This window comes from Lepisosteus platostomus, chromosome 4, assembly GCF_059453375.1.
Source record: "Lepisosteus platostomus isolate fLepPlt1 chromosome 4, fLepPlt1.hap1, whole genome shotgun sequence".
Taxonomy (NCBI): Eukaryota; Metazoa; Chordata; class Actinopteri; order Semionotiformes; family Lepisosteidae; genus Lepisosteus; species Lepisosteus platostomus.
In genome coordinates, this window is record NC_142614.1 from 49,475,461 (window position 1) to 49,491,625 (window position 16,165).

The window sequence follows — 16,165 nt, forward strand, 5'->3', positions numbered from 1 at the left end:
GGCTGACACATTTAATTTAGTAACAGGAATACTTTTCTTCTGAGTTTCGTGTTCAGGGGGGGTTATTTGGGGCAGTGTTTAATCACAAAGCGGCCTGTGCTGAAATCTTGCTAAATAATTCATTGGATTCGAAAATGAGATTTTTAGAAAATGTGTGAATAATAAATACGTCGCATTGGATCTAATTCAGGGGCTTCAAATGTGCTGCAGTTTTTACATTCACACTGGCGTTTGCTTTGCAGTTGATCATCATAAAATCAAGGCAGAAACAAGCAGCTTGTGAAGATGTATGGCTAATATTAGATTCTTTAAAGCTTTGCTGCATCACCAGGGAGACTTCTGGCAACATTTGTATTCACAGTAACAAGTTTTGTTTTTTTTTTCTTGGCAGGATTTGTTTAGTCATTTTCTTTTATTTCCTCTGAACTTCCTTAAAATGCAAAAACATTAAGCAATAATGAATGGTTCTCTATGTGGTGTTTAAATTTTAAAACTCTAATAATCATAAAATAAGTTCTGTACTCCTTAAATCTCAGGTAAGCATACTTCACTAAATATTACAATTTCATTCTTCCCTTAAGGGCTAAATTAGATTTGAATTAATAACACGGGCATTCTCTATAAAGACACCCCATTTGTGGCAGAACAAATAGCATTCAAAACTTTTTTTTCCTACAGCTTAAGTAATTACCAGTTTTTTTTTTGTCCCTGGGCATTTTTTATGGTGTGCATGGTGATTCTAATATATGGGAATGTAGTCTCTTCAATTATGTGTCTAAAATAACAGGGTTTTTACTTTAATAATAATCTTTACATTTTACTGAAATGTGAGGAATGTGAAAACAAGGATGAGGTCATACAAAGAAATACAGTATCTTCCTCTGTATAGGTTATTGTGGTAGTGTTACCTAGAGATATGAAATCATAGATTAATTTTATTATAGATTTAATTTATTTGTCTGACACTTACTGTATCTAAAGCGACTTTCATCTGTCGCTTGGTGTACTTGAACAATTTGTATAAAGGGTAGGTGGCAGTCCCTGAGGTTTGAGCCCTCGATCGTCCAGCGAAAAGTTCAACTGCTCCCCCCATGAACATGTTATTTGATGAAGGGCTTTGTCATTCCTGTTTCCTGTGGGCAGCACTTTAGCTTTAGAATGTCAGGTCATGGATGCATATTGAGAAGTAGCTGGATCACTAAATCTGGTAATTGGAATAGTTCCATGGAGCTTGAGCTTTCTAAGACAGGTACTTTTTTTAAGATGGACTGTGGGAATTTCGTCAAATTTCCAAGTCATTCTGTATATAGATATTGTTTTAAAAAAAGCTGAGCAATCTTTTCCTATAATTTTGTCTACAACAAATTCACCAAAGTTATCAGGAAAACAACAACACTTTTTTGTAATAGTCACACTGACATTTACATTTAAATGTCTATTCAATAATATTCATTGTGCTGTTTAACGTTTGTCATCAACGGGCCTGATCAACAGGAGGTCTGCTGTGAAAGTCACAGGCCAGTAGCATGTGCGGCCACCCTTTGGATGTAGTACAAGCTGTGCATTTGTACTTACTGATTACAGATGCTCTATTGTGGGGTTCTATCTCATTCGTCTCAAAGAGGCTGAACAAGCCTTTGCCTATTCACTGATCTTGGAGCCCTGGATGCCACAGTTCATCCCTGCTCAGTAGCAAATAGACAATCCTGCACACTACACACTCACACTTGGACCTGCCCATTGATTGTTCTGTTCTGTCCAATGAAGGGTATCATTCTGCATGTTGCACCGAGTCTAGCCTCAACATACCAATGGCACACAAGCAAGATTTTTGGTCTATTGCTTAATACCTATTAAGAGTAGCAAGAGTTCAGTTAGTAACCTCCAACAGCTGTTTTGTTTTTTTAAGTATTTTTTGCCGTTATATTTTCTCCTTAAAGCAAATAAGCCCAGCCTTCTTTCTGCCAATCTGTATAATGGAAACCTATTACGCTTTTCTAGCTTATGAATGGGTAACAGTCTCACAGGATAGCAGTATGATGCGATTACCATGGTGGTTCGAACAATTACCTGCTTTATATGTTCTCCTCACAAAAAGGCTTGTTATTTTGGTATGGATAGTCTTACAAGAGGTAGCTGGAAAGTTTTTAAAGCCACTTGGGCATTTTGGGATCTGTACGGAAATGTTTTTAAGGGCTTGTCAAGTTAAATAACTCCAGAAGCTAATGCAGTTCACTGAAGATTTGAATTTAGAAATAGAAAGTGACCTGTGTTCAGCTCCTTGTTACACAAAGGCCTGCATCTGCTCAATTACAGGCCTGCTAGAGAAGCTGTATTGACATGAACTATAAAAAAGCACATTCATTTCTAGTAAATGCCGTGAAATGTGATGACTAAATAGCATTCAAAATGCCTTTACAGTACACAAGCTCTTAAAGTGCTGAAAGGAATAAATCTTTTCAGGCTCTGTTTGGCACAGTCAACATTGCATGTCTCTGAAAGGATGAAGTCTAACTTTTTCTTTGGCTCAAAAGCTGAGGTAATACTTAAAGGCATTTTCTAAACACCACTTAAAAACTGTTATTCAGTTTTTGTAATAATGGAGGAGTTTTTTCCAAATTAAGAAATAGATAATTGCTGGTTTTCTGATCTCCCATATATTTGTTTTTAGTGGTTTGTTTGATTAATTATGTGACCGATGTTATGAATTTTAGTAGCTTTTCATCATCATATCTTAGTTTATAATAGGTAGTCTCCTATACATTAGTACTCTATGCTTTGTTGACCACGCAGTTCTCTTCTTTCTAAATATTCTCAGTGTTGATTAAATTGCTAGCACCTCAGCTGGAAGTTGCTAATTTGTTCTCCAAAGAAGCGCCACACATTGATATTTTTTTTTCTAAATTGATTTTCATTGGCTAGGAGGCGTTCCGGTCATTACTGAAATGGAGTAAAAGAAAGAATAGCATGTCCTTAATCTAAGAAAAGGATCTTCAAGTTTGGTCCTGAATAGCTTCAATCCTGTAAGTTTTATAGTGTACCTTAAAACCCTTAAATAAAAGTTTGGGAACATTTTAAAGTGATTCTTCAATTGACTGAGCAGTGTGTGAAATTAAGTGAACTGTGTACCTTGAGGGTTGGAGGTAATCTGGATTTTTGTTTAAGTGATCTCTATAGGGGTGGAACAGTGGGGCAGTGGTTAGCATTGTTGTGCTTGAAGTTTGTGTTTTCTGCCAGTGTTCACGTGGGATTCACGTGTGTTTGCGTCCATGTCTGTGTGTGCCCTGCGATGGATCCCCTTGTGCCTGTTGTACACTGGGGCAGGCTCTGATTCCCCCATGATCCTGTGTTGGATAAAGCGATTAGAAACTGGATGGATGTGTATAGTATTTAACTTAACATCACCTGCCTAATTGGTCACAAAAATTGTTCTGAGTTGTTTGGAAATGGGTAACTAAATGGCTACTTATGAAAAATAAATTATAAGTTTATTTAATAAACTATAATAAATACATGCTATAATAATATATACCATAATATAATAAATAAAACTATAATAATAAATGTTAGTCTTCCTCTATCGACAGTAATTGGATGCATTGACTAAGATGTCCACTTATTATATTGCATATTTTGGAATTAATTCTGACATAAAGCAAATGCAATGTGGTGATCTAGCTGTGGTTCCATAATGCCATACAATAGCAGGTGATCCAGATTAGTTTTTCTGTGATAGCCTAAAGTTTGATTTGTGTTATACTCTTTCATGTTTGGTGCAGTACTGTGTTCCTTTAAGTCTACTATAGACTAATATCTAGGTCTGCAGTAAATAACTGTGTGACTTGAAGGAGATTAAGAAAAAGTGATCTATTATAAAAATAATTAAAACACAAAGCTTCTTTTTATTCTTCAGTTTCAAAGTTATGATGCTGATGTAACAATAGTGAGAAAAGCAATGGTTAAAAAGAAACATATATCTTAAAACTGTAATTCAGATGATCTTTTGTTTAACTTCCTTAGGAGTCAAGTGTTGCCTGACTTTCAACCGTAGTTTAAGGTTCTTCAACAGAAGATAAATTTATTCCCTAACTTTTTTGAATTAGTATTAAATCCGCAAGCCTGTCTGTTAAATTAAATGTTGGAATTCAATAAGAGTCTTGCTGGGAGTTAATAGCTTAATTCACCCAGCTTTAAGTTGTGTGGGATTCACAGAGGAGTCCTCCTTTTTGAAAATCACTTCCCAGAGGCTGTTTGTTTTTCTCTGGGTTCAGAAAATTGAAACTCCTAAAGACATACGGGGGTCGAGTGGTTATTCTGATGTTGGCCAGAGCATGACAGCAGATTCCTGGCACAGCTGTTGTAAAGGCTAGAAATGTTCAGTTGTATTCTCTGCACATTTTCCACTTTGTGCTTTTTCTTCCTTGTGATGAGCTACCACAGCTGTGAAGCTCCAAAACTCACTGTTTCCTTTTCCCATTGGTGGCATTCGGTCCCAGAAGAACCTGGAGCAAAATCTGTACCTTGGTGTTGATGAAACGGATATGAGCCAGGAGGAGTTGAGATTTGAAGGGCTGCTGCAGTGGACTGGCAAAAGAAACAGCAGTTGTGGGTGGATTCCATCTTCCACACCCACAGCGTATAACTTTCAGCCTCAGAAGAGAGCACCAGTTTAGACTTTCGAAACACGGGAGGTGGAGCAATGGCAAATTGTGTCTTTCCTTCACAGCAACTGCAAAGGGCTTTGGTACATGATAGCGAACACATCCCCATGCTTTTCTGCTCCCTCTTTAGATGGAATGTTCGGCACTATGCTGGAAAATTGTCCCATTACAAGATAATGAAATAAACCCTCACTGTACTGCCAGTTTTATTCGAACGTCATTGCACACAAGTAGTGTGCTGTTGTACCTGAAGATTAGGTTTTAGAACTAATCAGATTGCCATCCAGCTGCCCTGGAACTTCAGAAAGTCTCTTTTGGCTGTTCACCAGTGAAGAGGCTTACAGAAGTGCAGTGTGATAGGCTACCATGAGCCTAAGCACTATGTTTTTTTTTGTATTGTTTGTTTTTAGAATATTTGCATTTCCAGTATGTTAGAAAAATAAGGGTTGTTTTATTTGCTGTGGGTTCTTACATTTCTATGACAAGCGTGGTGGAGAAGGACAAACAACTATTTTTCTATTTACAAAAAAGGATATGTTCAGGACACTCTTTGAAACTTGAACACAATGTTATATTTGTAAAGAGATATGGTATATAAAGCATTTGTCGGTGAGGGAAACCCCACAGAAATGTTTAAATATGCATGGCAAGCTTACTTCACCTATGTGAGATTTTACATTCTCTTGACGATTCTTAGATTGTTTATGACAAAGCATATTATTGAGCTTTATTACGTTTGTGGTAAGAAAATGCCATTGGTGGTTTTTAAATGTTACTGTGGAAGCAGTCCATCCTACTGCATTGTCAAAATCATGGTCATGGGGGAGCCAGAGTCAATCCCAGCAAGCAATAGGTGCAAAGCAGTGTACACGGGCAGATACAGACACAAACAGGCACATACTCTCACCAGGGCAAATTTGACAAAAGTCAATTCACCTACCAGTATGCACAAAATTGGACTGTGTTGGACAGTGGGGCAGAAACAGGAGCACTCCAAGGAACCCCATGCAAACATAGGGGGAACATACAAACTCCACACAGATAGCAAGGTGGGAATTGACCCTAGAGCTGCAAGGCAGCAATGCTAACCACTGTGAAAACCCCATTCTTATAAAATACATACATACCAAATTGAATCAAATACATTATTTCCAGTTGCTCATCTCTTTATTGTAAATATTGAGCTGGGGTGTCTTAATATTTATTTATTGCAAAAAAAAGAAGCCCTTTTTTTTTAGTGGGTACAAAATTATATGTCCGAATTGTTCTCTATCCAAATGTTACCTTACAGATTTCAGCTACAAAATAAGACATACTAATGTTTAAAGAGAATTTAGTGTCATTTGTACAGCCCTCTAAATGTGGTAATTTGTGTTTGTCCTTGAGGTGCACAAACAGCACCATTATGTACCAGAAAGAAAATTCCTTAATGAATCAACAGCATACCATTCACCAGCTTACAAGCTTATAATATCCACAGGCTAAAGTGTATGTCATAGAACAGCAGCTTAAATTCCATTTAGCAATGAATTTTTGGATTCTAGTTGCTGATCTTTTTTTCATAAAACCATGCAAAGCAAAATGTAAAACCATCAAACCTGTGCTTTTGTGTAACTAAAAGTAATATTTAGTAAAATATGTTAAATGCACTGGATTCTTGGTTTCCCTTAGGATAAATGCCTGAAAGGGTTAAGCAAATCTAATTTGATGCAGACACTTGTAAGATTGATTAATGAAGAAGGATCTCCTGGGAGTTTCTACTAGTTTTGCTAACAAAACAAGATGGAGATGAGTGGGTGTTTCATGCTGATGGCATTAGTTGAATATTTTTAAAGCAGCTGAATGGAGTATTTTATGATGCCCAGTAGTATTCAGTATCAGACATTGTTTAACCTCTTTGCACTTGAATATGAGTTGCTTTCAATGGGAGTTGTAGAGTTGGATCCTGTCTTCCAGATAATTGTCATCCCTTTGTGTGCAAATGGGTATTTTTATTGCTTTTGATAATTCACATCTCATTACGTCAAGCAAAGAAAGATCACTCATAAGATTTTCATATGATTTTATTTGTACAGACACTTTCAAATGGGAGAAGTAAGTTAAGAGTGTTAAAACAATCCAAACAGCTTTAAGTGCCTCTGAAAGCTGGGCTACCTGAACCTCCTTTTGTTGTATGTGTTGTATTTGAAAGTTTTATTTTCAGTCTGTGTGCAAAGTACATAGTGGTACTGAATATAGTTGTTCAGTATAGCTCTGTTGCCAATAGCAAATTTAGGATTTACAAAATTAACTTTAGTGGAGAATGTTTAGTACTTGTATGGGAATCTGTAGGTGTTGCGCCTTACCTCTTGGTATAAACCAGATGCACAAATGGCAAAACCTTTAATATGGGATTTCCTTGAACATTTACAAGGACACCTGGCAGTTTGCTCCAGCTCTGACCATTAATATCAAAGTATTTCTGTCCCTTTCAGGTTACCAGTGTTGGAATCCACAGCTCCTACAGGAGACATGTCCCGCCCCCATCACATAGTGTCTGTCGTTCCCAACCGCTACCCCCGCTGGTTCACCCTGAGCCACGTTGAGTCCCAGCAGTGCGAGCTGGCATCCACCATGCTAACTGCAGCCAAAGGTGAGCGTTCTCTTCATCCTTTCGTCTGTCCATCATCAGCGTGCAAAAAAAAAAAAGAAGCTCTATTTTTTCGGTTGCTCCGTGAATGGTAAGAAGTCATCAGGTGTGCAGAAACCAGAATTCAGGTAACTGAATTGTTGGTACGATCACGCCCACTCTTTCTGCTGGCCCTTTTTAGGTGTAGGTGGGCCATCTAGGTGAGATGCACTTGAATGTGTCTGCCAGCTTTCCAACTACATTTTCTCAGGTGAAGCAGACACAGGTTTTCATTCAGTTTACAACAGGCAAGCTGTTGCCACCAAGCCAAGTGTCACTTAATGACTACAGTTGCACTATATTTTTGCTTTAGATCAAGAGTCCAGTTAATCCAATTATGGGCTGGTTTTAGATGAAGAGATGGGCTGGATTGAAAACCCATAGATCACCTTGATCCTGGAGGGACAGTGTTATTGTGTTATACTGTGGGGTATCGAATCTTTGTATTTTACCAAGGAATACATTTCTTTGGAGTTTATGATTGTCACTCTAGACTCTCACTTCAATCTTCCAATTAATCGTTACTCAATTTCTCCACTTCGGAAGTTCTTTACATGGGAGAAATGGTTTTCTCCTTCCACCCATACATGTACAGTCCTGGTTAAGTGTGTTTGAGAAACAAATGAATAGCATGGAAAAAGTTTTCCAACTACATCTCATCCACAGCAGCCAGAAAAGTTGGATACATTGGATACATGCTGCAGAATTACGGCCATATTATTTAAATGCTTGAAACATGAACGTTTTGCTCGTCAAATATTAAGAGGCTGTCAGTCTCTTTTTCATAGCTCTACATACCCAAGCAATATTGGTCTGAACGCCCACCCCTGTGCTTTTCTGTTGTGAGCCTTCTTTGCTTCGGTATGGCTGTGAAATTGTGCCAAACTATTCTGCGGTTTTGTGACGTGGGTTGATGTCCACTTGGGGCACAGCTGAGAGACCACAGCACTGCTTTCACTGGACCAGAGCTGGATCTGAGCCCAGGCCTCTGGGAGTGAAAGGCCTGTGACTTTGCTATCTGATACAGTGAATTAGATTGTGGCACTGCACAGATTTTTCTTCTTTTAAGTACATTGATCTGAATGCCGCAACAACCGCAGTGAATAATGTTGCCTTTTCTTTCTTATATAAGAAATGTTTTTTTTTGCTTTGCAGTCTGTCTTACAGAATTTCTTTTATTTTCTTTTTGTTTTTGAACATGTTTTTACTGCTTTTAATGTATCTAACAGAACAAATTAAACAAAAGGGGTACAGGCAACAGTATCCCTTGCCACTACTGCCACCCCATTTCTTTCATTTTCTTTCATTTTTTGGACAGAAAGAAAATATACTTTTCAAACCGTACTCACACTAAAATGTACTTTCAGAGAACTGGTGTGAGATAAAGTTCAGGAAAATGTTTTCTTGGATTTGATTATTTTTGTAATATTTAAATCCTTCTTTTGCAGGTGATGGTCGTAGGCTAGAAACAGTGTTAGAATCCATCCAAAAAAATATCCACTCCTCGTCACACATCTTCAAGCTTGCCCAGGATGCTTTCAAAATAGCAACTCTTATGGATAGCTTGCCGGATATCACTCTACTTAAAGTATCTCTGGAGCTGGGCCTTCAGGTAAGTTGCTGCTCTGGGGGCCAGTCTAAAAGAAATACAAATGTTATTCAGAAGTTTATTGGCCGACTTAAAGTAATTGTTGAAAGGAATTTTGGTTTCGGAAATATAGAAGAATCCCTTTTGGCACTGCAGTAGAGTGTTGTTAAAAACGAGAGCAATTTTGCTCTAAGATTGCAAGTCCCAGGTGACTGGACTGCTTTCGGTGTGTTCTCACCACTTTGCCCGGCCCAATCACTCAGACTCGCACAGCTTCTCTCTTTCACTTACAGGCTAATTGGAACAGTTCAGTGGCCGAAAAAACACAAGATATAGATTTACTCCTTCAGAATTTTTATGCATTGAGATCTCGGGAAGTACGGCTCATAAGCTGGTTCTTTTTCCCCTCCTTCCAGGTGATGAGAATGACGCTCTCGACATTAAACTGGCGCCGGCGGGAGATGGTACGATGGTTGGTCACTTGTGCCACAGAAGTAGGTGAGTGAGTCCATCCCCCGAGTGTTTTTTTTATAAATCTACCTATACTTTAATTTCTTTTTTTTTCCAAATTTCCTGAAAAGTGGAGTGAAAGTCATGAGTTTGTCAACTGTAACAGGCAGAACTCCAGAGTGCTGAGCAAATTGCCGCATCGTATACATCGACATGCCCACATGCTGTTGACTGCCCCGTAAAGAAGTGTCTCTTTTCTCCTTGTGTTCCGGTGACACTAAGAATCAAAGTCCCCTTCTAACATATCCACTTCTGCGACCTCTAGTAGTAGGTGGTAACTACAGAGGTTTCTGTCCATCTAAGACTGAAGGGACTAAAGTCATTTAAAGGTGACTTAAAATGACCTTTTCTGTTCTTCAGGGGTGTACGCGTTGGACAGCATTATGCAGAGCTGGTTCACACTCTTCACTCCCACGGAGGCCACCAGTATTGTTGCCACGACAGTGATGTCCAACAGCACCATCGTTCGGCTGCACCTGGACTGCCATCAGCAGGAAAACCTGGCAAGCAGCGCGCGCACACTGGCCCTGCAGTGTGCTATGAAGGATCCCCAAAACTGCGCCCTCTCTGCCCTCACGCTGTGTGAGAAGGACCACATTGCCTTCGAGACAGCCTACCAGATCGTTTTGGACGCTGCTACCACGGGCATGAGCTACACACAGCTCTTCACCATAGCTAGGTATATGGAGCACCGTGGTTACCCGATGCGGGCGTACAAGTTGGCAACTTTGGCCATGACTCATCTCAACCTGAGTTACAATCAGGACACGCACCCAGCCATTAACGATGTGTTGTGGGCCTGTGCTCTGAGTCACTCCCTTGGCAAAAATGAACTTGCTGCCATCATACCCTTGGTGGTAAAGAGTGTAAAGTGTGCCACCGTGCTTTCAGACATTTTACGGCGGTGCACTTTGACCACGCCTGGTATGGTGCCACTTCATGGTCGACGGAACTCTGGGAAGTTAATGTCACTGGACAAAGCCCCACTAAGACAGCTATTGGACGCTACAATTGGGGCGTACATCAACACCACGCACTCTAGGCTCACTCACATCAGCCCTCGGCACTATAGTGAATTCATCGAGTTCCTTAGCAAGGCAAGAGAGACCTTCTTAATGGCTCATGATGGACACATCCAGTTTACACAGTTTATTGATAACCTGAAACAGATATACAAAGGCAAAAAGAAACTGATGATGTTGGTGCGGGAGAGGTTCGGTTGACGGAATTCTGTCTCTTTCTTTTTACTTGAGCCTGCCTTTGTATCCTTTTTAACTTAAAAAAATGAAAATAAATAAAAAAAAATCAGTAACAGAGCCACACCGGTATTATATGTGTATAGAACTGTTTAGTTCGCAAAAAAAAGAGAAAATTGTCATGTTGTGGAAGTTTGTGTGTTTTCTTTTATTTGTATGAGAGAGAGGTTAAAGAGAAAAAAGTTTTGGTTTACACTGAGTATATGTTGTCCAGTGGCAAAAGCCCACATAGCTCTCCTGTTATTTCTGTATACATTCACAGCCTCAAAGATGACGAAATATGGCTTTAAACCAAACAAAACACCTCCATCCTAAGTGACAAGTACCTCGTATGGATTCAGCTTTACTCCTTCATGATTCATCCATGCATTTCAGTGTATTCAAAGCGCAAGTGTAAAAAAGACCAGAAAAAATAATGAAATCCAGATTAAAAAAAAAAAGAGATCTCAAATTCAAGGCTGACCATGTGGCTTTGCAGTGCTGTTCATCCAGAAGCATGGCACACCGTGCTCGCGCGTGTGGAAACTTAGCGACTGTCAACATACATTCTCAGGGATTTCTCGAAAAAATAAAAATGAAAAAAAAAGAAAGAATGAGAGCATTTATTGTACTGTATATATTATAGTATATGTCTGAATAATGAAAAATATACGTTAACTAATTTATAAAAGAATATTCTATGTAATGCAAAATACTTGAAGCTGCAGTAGCTTGGTTTTAAACAAAACATATCAGAAGGACTAAAGTGCGCCTTGCTTCAGGGTTGGCTCAGGTGGTGATTTTATATGCTGGGCATCTATGCAGAGCCACCTATTCAATTGCATGATTGGACTGGTATATATTTAAAATAAATATATTTTGTATATATGTACAAGGTATATTTATAGCGTACACACACTCGTAATGGGCACCATAGATAAGAGGGAAAGCAGAGACAAAGCCAGAGCAGCAAGCCTTAGCATTAAGCATACTGAATGCCAGAATTAGGCTGTGTGCCTCCTAACCTAGAAATGTAAAGCAAAACATACCTAACTGAGTAAAACTGAGTTTTACTAATAAACGTTAAAATAAATTTGGCCTGACCACATTCGCGTCTCTTTCACAGTGATCGAAGTCTTTAAACTCCATTTATGCACAATAACATTTACATATATATTCTGCTGATATCTTGACTTTGTGCAGGACAGAAAGTTGCTGTGTAGGTCTGACTGTTCTATTTTTATTTTTTTATTTGCTTTTTCTTGTTTTGTTTCATTTCCTCTAGAATTCCTCAAACAAGAACAGCCTTCTATCTTGCCTTGTCTTAATGCTTTAAAATAACCAAACTGGAGATCTAACTACCAAACTTGTTCATTAAATGAAAGCCAACCAACTTTGGTTACAACTTAGTGTCTTTAATTTAGCTGAATGGTTCTGTATCTTGTGCTTTAAAAAGCAGTTTTATTATGTTTTTGGTGCAAAAAGTTGTCTAGTGTCTCTTGTTCCCTTCATTAGAGGACTTGCTAGAGGTATGTTTGTAGCTTTTTTTGTTTAGAAAAGAAATACCATGTTCTCCATTTTATTTATTATAATAGGTAAAAGATTGTACTTCATCACCCGTGTAAACATTCTCATGAAGTTGAAATTAAGATTTGATACACCGATATCAATTTATTTATGTAACTAAATCACTGTTTTATAAACTTGTTAATGATTCAACGATTTTTTTGTTTTAATTAAAATTAGTTTTTTTGAAAGGTAAAATTGTTTCTTTGTATTTCATATAACCTGCGATATCATAGCGAATTAACTGTACTTTTTTATTTCCAAAAATAACCTTTATTTTAAAGAGCAGATTTTTAAAAAGCAGATCACTGACCTTTGTGGTGATCACAAACCCCTCCATATGTCTGCAAAATTTTATTGTTTTTTTTTCCAGGTTCATTTGTTGCAGGTGAAACAATTAAATTACATCATGGATTACTCTGCTGGGGATTTTGCCAGTAAGACACTGGTGATCCTTTCAGATCTGAGCAAAGTCCCATGTGTCAATTGCACTGCATAAGTAGCTGGAATTTGCTGAAATCGAGATAGATGAGCTCTGACTGTATTCTGAGTCCCGGAAAACCTGTTGATTTTCTAAGGTTCTAGTATTTCTCTTAACTATTAAAAGAAAATGCTACTAGCATTCTAGACACTTTCATTTATAAAAACACATAATTCCATCTGGATTAATATGAGTAGTGTTTTGCGAAAATATTTGTGGAATCTTGGAGCATAACATTCCTCCACACATCAGGGATTCCAGTGTATTTCAATTTATTTTTAGAATTACTTAACACCAGGTGTCCCTAAAATAACTTTGTGGGCTCCTCAGTTTGGTTTAAAAATCAGATCTGAAGCATGGAAAGAACAGGAACAGGATTAAGGAATTCCTATTGATGTGCTGCACATAGTTAATGCTAAAACCTAAGTAATGTTGCTGTAGAAGAGTATGCACTGCAGCACTTGAGATGGAAACAGCTTATTGAATGTCATAGGTACCGCTACAGAATCTGTGCTCCTTAATACAGTAGGTACAGTATCATGTCAAAAACGGATACTGTATGTTTCTGAAGTGCGCAACATTTTGAAATCAGAAGGACGACTAGCAATGAATACCAAAATTTCATTTTCCAGACACCTTAGAAACTTTGAAGCAAGAGGTGTTTCTAAGCCTTTTCCAGTTGTATTGTTGTATTGAGGTCATTACATTGTGAGTTGATTGTTTGGAATATAAAAACTGATTTTTTTTATGGTGGAAGTGGATGGAGATTTGTTTTGTATTTCTGCAGGTGTATATGCTCGGTCTTCCCTTTTATGATATTTGTTTCGGTTACTCCATGTGTGTTTTTTCCCAATAAATCAAACAGTAGATATACTTTTTCAATAATGGATTTAATTTCAAAAGTCATTTAGGATACTTGTTTCAGCCAATCATTTGTTTGGACATGCCGCATTATTTAAAGCAGATGTTGTTCTCTTTGGCCAAGTGTGAATGCTGTGGTTTTGATTTTAAAGGACTTCTTTCTGATTTTGTTTTATTTCCTTTTATTTCTCTCCCTAAAAAAAGAAATTGAATTATGTTTGGTTTGGTTTGTATGGAACCATACCTTGTGGTTGCTGTTTTTCATTTCCTTTATTACCTCTAAATGTTTTTAATAAAAATATAAGGATACCAGATGAATCTCTGGATCCACTTTAGTCTGAATAATCAATTTGTGGAACAGCGCTTTTTCAGTTCCTCTCCCTCAGTTCCATGTGTGTCAGTAGCTCTTCCAAAGAAATAATTGCACATAACTTATTTTCCCACGTTTTCTCTTCTATAAACCCTAAAGGTTGCATGAAAAACACTCCATATTTAATGCATAGCCTCTTTAAAAATTGCCTTAGTTGCTTGATTGAGGATTCTTTTGTAAATCAGGTCAAAGCACTGGGGTCAAATCCCCTGAAGATCAAATACACTAGGCTGCTACTGGCCTGCAAAACACATAGTGCTTTTTTCAGAAAGGGCTGGCTGCTGACGTGGTGATTTGTAATTAAACATGGTTTCTCTTTGAGAATGGTGCTGACTATATTTTTTGTTCTTCTCGAAACCTGTGATTGTAATTTCAGGAAGATATAACATTTTGGAAAAAAAAAGTTATAGTTCTTTGAATGAATTAGCAACTAGTAAGATTGGATAGTGAAGCAAAATGCAAAATGTTCATATAAAAATAAAAGTTTGTTGGATGTGTAGTGAAAATCGATAGATACAAAACACTACTGAGCAATTATAGCTGCACTGCAGATAAAGGCTGAAGTATCCCAGTGTTGTACAATACTAACTGTGATTCATTAAAGATTTTCACTGAAACTGGAATTTGAAGACTTACATAAATTGTATGAAGCCTAAAGTTTACTGTTTAAAAGTGAGCAGAAGGATCCAAGATGACTGGACAGAGATTATACCTGGGGCCAGATTATTTAAAGTGTTTATTTTATAAACATACTGTATTTACCTACATCTACTGTATATCCTGTTTTTAAAGTAGGAGTAAACTAGACATTAAATATACAAGCACTTTAGATGCTTTTGGCTTAATTTCACAAATTTAATCACGCATTTTTTGTTTAATGGCTGGAGTCCAATTAACTAGTGAATTTGCAACTATGGTGACATATTATACTTCATTGTGTATTTGCAAGACAACAATCCACAGTCTACAGAAAGAGGCTAAGTAAAAAATGGGAAAAAATGCTAGAATGAGTTCAATAGACCACTTTGTCCAAAGAAGAAAGTTTCCAACTTTGAAAGGCATTGAGAACAGAAGTAGAGAAAAAATAACTAGTTTTCTGAGTGCTCATAGATAATATGCACAAAGGTGAGTGAATTTTATGCCTCAATAGTTTTGCAATACAGTTTAACAAAAGCAACCTGGTTGAAGCTGTAAATTGTTTTTCAACCAGGTTCCCTCCCCACATTGCATTTCCTTTACCTCCACTTTGAAAATGGATGGAAGAATCCTGTTCTGAGAATCCTACTGTTTTTGTTTTCCCAGGAACCATCTTTCAACACTGAAATTTCCTCATGATAGCAATAGCAGGTAGGCCCAAGATATAGCTGTGGAGGTTATATTATTTAAACCCAGGAAGCAGCATATGGCACCAGAGGGGGACTTCAGCGAGGAGGTCATCAATTTACCCTGGGTTAGACACCTCATCTATCTGTGAATGGACACCTGGAAGAAAATCAATGAAGCAGAAGGTGGCTTGGAACAACACTAACTTTATTGACCAATTGTGTTTTGGGGATAAAGAAAAGAAAACAGTATTCTGTCTCTCAGTGCTTGCTTGTTAAACTCCCACAGCCTGGGAATAAGCATGGAGTATTGTGATTGTGATTTTCAACAGGAAGGTGCCGCAATCAAACTGTTTTCTTTTTTTCTTATTGTTCTAAATTATGTCTGGAAAAGCAAGTGGTCTGTGATATTTCCTTGTTTGGAGACTGACTTCCACTTGTTTTCCTCTTTACCACTTCCTTAGTCCTTTCAGTCTTTAACATATTCAGCTCAACAGCAGCTTTTCTGACAGCACTCAGCAGAAGATTAACAGGGTCTCCAGTTTGGTTGAAGTTGAACATCAAGAAACGTCTAGCAAACAATGAAACACCTTTACTTGGCTGTTCCTCCACAAACAGGGACTGGCAAATCTGGTTACGAGTTGAAATTCTTGACATCACTGTTGGGTCAGCAGAGATAAGCCTGAGAAAAACCCCACTGGCCACTCCAGAAATAATATCTTTTCTTACCAGGGCGACAGTATTTGTTCCGCTGGCAAATATCCAGTTAGCCTAGGAGTTAAATCATCAACTTATCAGCCAGACTACAATTACTTAATACATAACCAGCCAGGGTGTATGCGGCATAGCCGAGTTCTGCCATGAGAAGTGGGGTGCACTGCAATTCTTCTCAATCGTAATGCG

General features: G+C 37.9%; 1 protein-coding gene across 2 annotated transcripts in view; it reads left to right on the top strand.

Moving 5' to 3' along the window:
• The window catches only part of zswim6 (zinc finger, SWIM-type containing 6), a 98,385-nt gene extending 82,871 nt beyond the window's left edge, over window positions 1-15,514 (top strand). Inside the window, exons 11-15 of one of the 2 annotated variants that reach the window (XM_088629753.1) lie at window positions 7,136-7,293; window positions 8,778-8,941; window positions 9,334-9,415; window positions 9,788-10,106; window positions 15,243-15,514. In XM_088629753.1, coding sequence (XP_088485879.1) covers window positions 7,136-7,293; window positions 8,778-8,941; window positions 9,334-9,415; window positions 9,788-10,106; window positions 15,243-15,291 — 772 coding nt within the window. In that variant the 3' untranslated portion in view covers window positions 15,292-15,514. Of the gene's footprint in view, window positions 1-7,135; window positions 7,294-8,777; window positions 8,942-9,333; window positions 9,416-9,787; window positions 13,583-15,242 lie in introns of those variants that run through there. The other variant, XM_088629752.1, reaches the window with a different exon arrangement.
• Window positions 15,515-16,165: the final 651 nt, after the last annotated feature.